This window comes from Chiloscyllium plagiosum, chromosome 6 (genome assembly GCF_004010195.1).
Source record: "Chiloscyllium plagiosum isolate BGI_BamShark_2017 chromosome 6, ASM401019v2, whole genome shotgun sequence".
Lineage (NCBI taxonomy): Eukaryota > Metazoa > Chordata > Chondrichthyes > Orectolobiformes > Hemiscylliidae > Chiloscyllium > Chiloscyllium plagiosum.
Window position 1 is genome coordinate 49568728 of NC_057715.1, and position 5928 is coordinate 49574655.

Below are 5928 nucleotides of genomic sequence, written 5' to 3' on the forward strand. Positions count from 1 at the left end.
GCCGGGGGGGAAATTGCGGTCCTTGAAGAAGGAGGCCATCTGGGATGTGCGTTTTTGAAACTGGTCCTCCTGGGAGCAGATGCGGCGGAGTCGAAGGAATTGGGAGAATGGGATGGCGTTTTTACAGGGGGCAGGATGGGAGGAGGTGTAGTCCAGGTAGCTGTGGGAGTCGGTTGGTTTGTAGTAGAGCCAGTATTGATTATTGAAGCCAGTATTGATTATTGAAGCTGAGATACTGCCAGGAATAGGTACAGAATGAGTACATTTGAGATAACAGGAGAGTTTTATATAAATTAAAATTTACAAATGGTCAACAGAGCCTCAAAGTGGCAAAGGTGTATTTGACTACTCTTGAGATTCACACTTACAGTTTCCATTATAAATGGAAGGAGAAACTTCTTCACCCAAAGATTGGTGAGCCTGTGGAATTCTCAGCTACAGAAAATGATTGAGACTAAAACATTGAAAGTTTTCAAGGAGTTAGATTTAGTTCCTGGGTTCCAAAGAGATCAAAGGGTATGGTGAAATAAAGAACAAGGTACTGAGTAGAATGATGAGCCAAGATCCTATTAAATAGTGGAGGAAGCTTGAAAGGCCAAATCAATAAGTTTAACATGTCAAGGAACTGTATGTCATAGAATTGAATGTAAATCATATTTTATTTCATTTTCCTTGAATTGCAACTATAAATTATATTTGGCAAGTTGATCTTTAACTAAGAATATGGTCATCCCACTTTTAATTACCCTTTGGTTTGCAGTGGACTTTCTTTCACTTTGCAATGAACTGGGACTTTTTGTTCTGTTTTAAAGATGCGATGTAGATGTAAATTGTTAAATGCTGTTGATCTTGACCACTGGTCCTTGAATGAAAAGAATGTGTTTTTTTGTCATATCTTGCTGCATTTAAGATGGATCCCTCACAGTTGTGAAATTGTTTACAAATTATTCAATATTTTTGGGTTATTGGCAGTATCTTCTGTTGAGGAGAAAGTGAGGACTGCAGATGCTGGAGATCAGAGCTTAAAATGTGTTGCTGGAAAAGCACAGCAGGTCAGCAGGTACTGAGTAGAATGATCAGCCAAGATCCTATTGAATAGTTAGGAAGGCGGTGCTGAATTCGAGGGATTTGACAGACAAGGTGGGGGGAGGAGAAATGAGCTCAGATTTCTCCAGTTTCCTCATTTCCCCTCCCCCCATGGCCTTCCTAACCTGCAATCTTCTTCCTGACCTCTCCGCCCCCACCCCACTCCGGCCTATCACCCTCACCTTGACCTCCTTCCACCTATCGCATTTCCAACGCCCCTCGCCCAAGTCCCTCCTCCCTACCTTTTATCTTAGCCTGCTGGACACACTTTCCTCATTCCTGAAGAAGGGCTTATGCCCGAAACGTCAATTCTCCTGTTCCTTGGATGCTGCCTGACCTGCTGCGCTTTTCCAGCAACACATTTTCAGAATCTTCTGTTGAGCCTACAGTTCCTTGGATTGTGGATTCTGTCGTACTTGCTTTAGTTTTATTCTGAAGATTGTGTATAATATTTTTCTTCAATTGACCTCCATGCTTAATTTCTTGAGTAAAAATATGAGGGAGGCAGGAGTTCATGGTTGAATTATTGTAACTCAAAGCTGTTTGTTTTTATTGCTCACTATCTGAAAGAATAATTGACTTGACTTTACCCGGGCTGCTCTGAACTTAGCTGCTGAACATCAAGACATAGCTTGGTCGGGAAAGCTGCTTTACTAAGAAGCCACGAAAGATCTGCTCAGATGCTGAATTGAGAATTTTCATGATCTGTTGGACATATTTGCACATATTGCTTCAGACAATTGTTACAATATGTCATTTAATTAGTCTAACATTTAGTGTAGATAATAGTTCTTGCAGCTAAACTGAAACTTTGCATTTACATTATTTTGCTTTGCATCAGCCAGAATTGAGACAGAAATGTATTTTATTCCATTTCTGTCCTCCACCTAGGTAGATTTTATACTGTTGGGTGGTGATCTCTTTCATGAGAACAAACCCTCTCGCAAGACGTTGCATACCTGTATGGAGCTATTGAGAAAATATTGCATGGGCGATAATCCAATACACTTCGAAATTTTAAGTGACCAGTCAGTTAATTTTGCTTTTAGCAAGTAAGTACTTTTTGATTTATACATTAAGTTTATAATTTATTAAGTTCAGATTTCCTGGTGTCTGATATAACCAAATTACCAATCTTGCCAAGAAATATAAGTATAGAGAATTAGCAAGTTTTGAGAAGATTTGTAGCTCAGGTTGAAGTTCTGGATGTAACTTTGTTCGCTGAGCTGAAAGGTTCGTTTTCAGACATTTCATCACCATGCTAGGAAACGTCATCAGTGAGCCTCCAGTGAAGTATTGGTGGTATAGCCCACTTTTTATTTATGTGTTTAGATTTCCTTGGATTGGTGATATCATTTCCTGTTCTTTTTCTCAGGGCGTGGTAAATGGGATCCAAGTCAATGTGTTTGTTGAATTCCGTTTGGAGTGCCATGCTTCTAGGAATTCTTGTGCGTGTCTCTGGCTTGTCTTAGGATGGATGTGTTGTTCCAGTTGAAGTGGTGTCCTTCCTCATCTGTATGTAAAGATACTAGTGAGAGTGGGTCATGTCTTTTTGTGGCTAGTTGATGTTTATGTATCCTGGTGACTAGTTTTCTGCCTCTTTGTCCAATGTAATTTTTGTTACAGTTCTTGCAAGGTATTTTGTAAATGATATTGGTTCTGCTTGTTGTCTGTATAGGGCCTTTAAAGTTCATTAGTTGCTGTTTTAGTGTGTTGGTGGGTTTGTGGGCTACCATGATACCAAGAGATCTGAGTAGTTTGCAGTCATTTCTGATATGTTTTTGATGTAGGGGAGAGTGACTAGGGTTTCTGCATGCTCTTTGCTTGTTTGGGTTGTTGCTGAGAAATTGGCGGACTGTGTTCATTGGGTATGCGTTCTTTTTGAATACACTGTATAGATGGTTTTCCTCTGCTATTTGTAGTTCCTCTGTGCTGCAGTGTGTGGTGGCTCATTGAAATAACGTTTACTGCAGTTCCTTTGTGGATGTTGGGATGATTGCATCTATAGTTCAGTATTTGATCCTTTGACGTAATAGCCCTATTCACATCCATTAACATCAATCTGACCAAGGAGACACTGACTATATTATTAGAAGAATCAAAGGCACATACACCAAACACTACCAACTTCATCAGCAAGGACAATATCGTCAAGCTAGTGGACCTATGCCTTACCACCCACTTCACCTTCAACAACAAAACCTACAGACAAGCCAATGGAACATCCATGGGATCTCCGATATCAAGGTTCCTAGCAGAGGCAGTAATGCAGAGACTCGAACAAACAGCTCTGCCAGCCATCCAACCCAAACTTTGGGTACGCTACGTGGATGACATTTGTCATCGCTAAACGAAACAAATTAGAGGAAACCTTCAAGAACCATCAATAATACTCTTACTGGCATAAAATTACTAAAGAGGATGAAAACAACAACAAACTGCCATTCCTTGATGTCGCAGTAGAGCGAACAGCAAAAGGGGAACTTCAAACCAGCGTTTACAGGAACACAACACATACGGGCCAAATACTGAACTACAGGAGCAATCATCTCAACACCCACAAACGGAGATGCATTCGAGCATTATTCCAATGAGCCACTACACCCTGCAGCACAGAAGAACTATGAAGAGCAGAGGAAAATCACCTATATAGTGTATTCAAACAAACCCAAACAAGCAGACAAAACGCATGCAGAAATCCTAACCACTCCTCCCCTACATCAAATACATCTCAGAAATGACTGCCAAACTACTCAGACCTCTTAGCATCATGGTAGTCCATAAACCCACCAGCACACTAAATTACAGCTAATGAACTTTAAAGATCCTATACAGACAACAAGCAAAACTAATGTCATTTACAAAATACCTTGCAAGAACTGTAGCAAACAATACATTGGACAAATGGGCAGAAAACTAGCCACCAGAGTACATAAACATCAACTAGCCACAGAAAGACATGACCCACTCTCACCAGTATCTTTACATACAGATGAGGAAGGACACCACTTCAACTGGGACAACACATCCATCCTAAGACAAGCCAAACAGAGACATGGCAGCATGGCATAGAAGCATGGCACTCCAACTGGAACTCTATCAAATTGACTTGGACCCCATTTACCACACCCTGAGAAAAAGAACAGGAAACAACATCACTGCAGGAAATGACCAAGGAAACCTAAACACATAAATAAGAAGCGGGTCATACCACCAATGCTTAACTGGAGGCTCACTGATGATGTTACCGAGTAGAACATAGAACATAGAAGAATACAGCGCAGTACAGGCCCTTTGGCCCTCGATGTTGCGCCGATCCAAGCCCACCTAACCTATACTAACCCACTATCCTCCATATACCTATCCAATGCCCGCTTAAGTGCCCATAAAGAGGGAGAGTCCACCACTGCTACTGGCAGGGCATTCCATGAACTTACGACTCGCTGAGTGAAGAACCTACCCCTAACTTCAATCCTATATCTACCCCCCCTTAATTTAAAACTATGCCCCCTTGTAATACCCGACTCCATACGCGGGAAAAGGTTCACACTGTCAACCCTATCTAACCCCCTAATCATCTTGTACACCTCAATCAAGTCACCCCTAAACCTTATTTTCTCTAATGAAAACAGCCCCAAGTGTCTCAGTCTTTCCTCATACGATCTTCCTTCCATACCAGGCAACATCCTGGTAAACCTCCTCTGCACCCGTTCCAGTGCCTCCACATCCTTCCTATAGTATGGCAACCAAAACTGCACACAATATTCCAGATGCGGCCGCACCAGAGTCTTATACAACTGCATCATGACCACAGGACTCCGGAACTCAATTCCTCTACCAATAAAAGCCAGTACGCCATATGCCTTCCTCACCGCACTATTTACCTGGGTGGCAACTTTCAGAGATCTGTGTACATGGACACCAAGATCCCTCTGCTCATCCACACTACCAAGTATCCGACCATTAGCCCAGTACCCCATCTTTTTGTTACTCTTACCAAAGTGAATCACCTCACACCTACCTACATTGAACACCATTTGCCACCTTTCTGCCCAGTTCTGCAGCTTATCTATATCCCGCTGTAACCTGCCACATCCTTCCTCACCGTCAACAACTCCTCCGACTTTCGTATCATCCGCAAACTTGCTCACCCAACCTTCTAACCCCTCTTCCAGATCATTAATAAAAATGACAAACAGCAATGGTCCCAAAACAGATCCTTGCAGAACACCAAGGGATTGCCAAGGGATATTGACAGGAAACAAAACTGGGCTGAGAAGTGGCAGGTGGAGTTGGGAACAGTACCTTCCTGATCTAAATCACACACAGAGGTATTCCAAATCTTCGCTCTCTCAACACAGTGACAGCTCTCCCAAACTATATTACTTACTGAGTGCCCCATACTCATTCTCTGTTCCCACAATGACAGCTCCCCCAATGAATATTACTCTCTCGGTTCCCCACACTTTTACCACGTTGAAAGCAACATGTTGATTTATATTACACACTGATTGCCGCCACCTGCCTGTCTGTTAACCCAGTCACAGCTCTGTATGGTCCATATGAGTTTCTGAGTGACACCCTGTTACCACAGTGACAGCTGCCCCAGTGAATATTACTCAGGTAGTGCCACATGCACATTCCCTGTTACTACACTGTCAGTTCCCTCCTGATCTATCTCACACAATGAGTGACTGCACATAACATCTTTATGACCAGAATGACAGTCCCCTTCAGATCTATATTACATCCTGAGTGACTCCACACCCCCTCTCTGTTGCTGCGGTGACACTTACCCACATGTGTATAACACACGGAATGACCCTGCACTCCCCCTTTGTT

General features: G+C 42.4%; 1 protein-coding gene across 4 annotated transcripts in view; it reads left to right on the forward strand.

Annotated features, from left to right (window-relative positions):
• mre11a (MRE11 homolog A, double strand break repair nuclease) overlaps positions 1-5928 on the forward strand; it is a 110218-nt gene that overhangs the window by 2298 nt on the left and 101992 nt on the right. For 3 of the 4 annotated variants that reach the window (XM_043691494.1, XM_043691496.1, XM_043691495.1), the window contains exon 4: positions 1978-2138. In XM_043691494.1, coding sequence (XP_043547429.1) covers positions 1978-2138 — 161 coding nt within the window. The remainder of the gene's footprint in view (positions 1-1977; positions 2139-5928) is intronic. The other variant, XM_043691497.1, reaches the window with a different exon arrangement.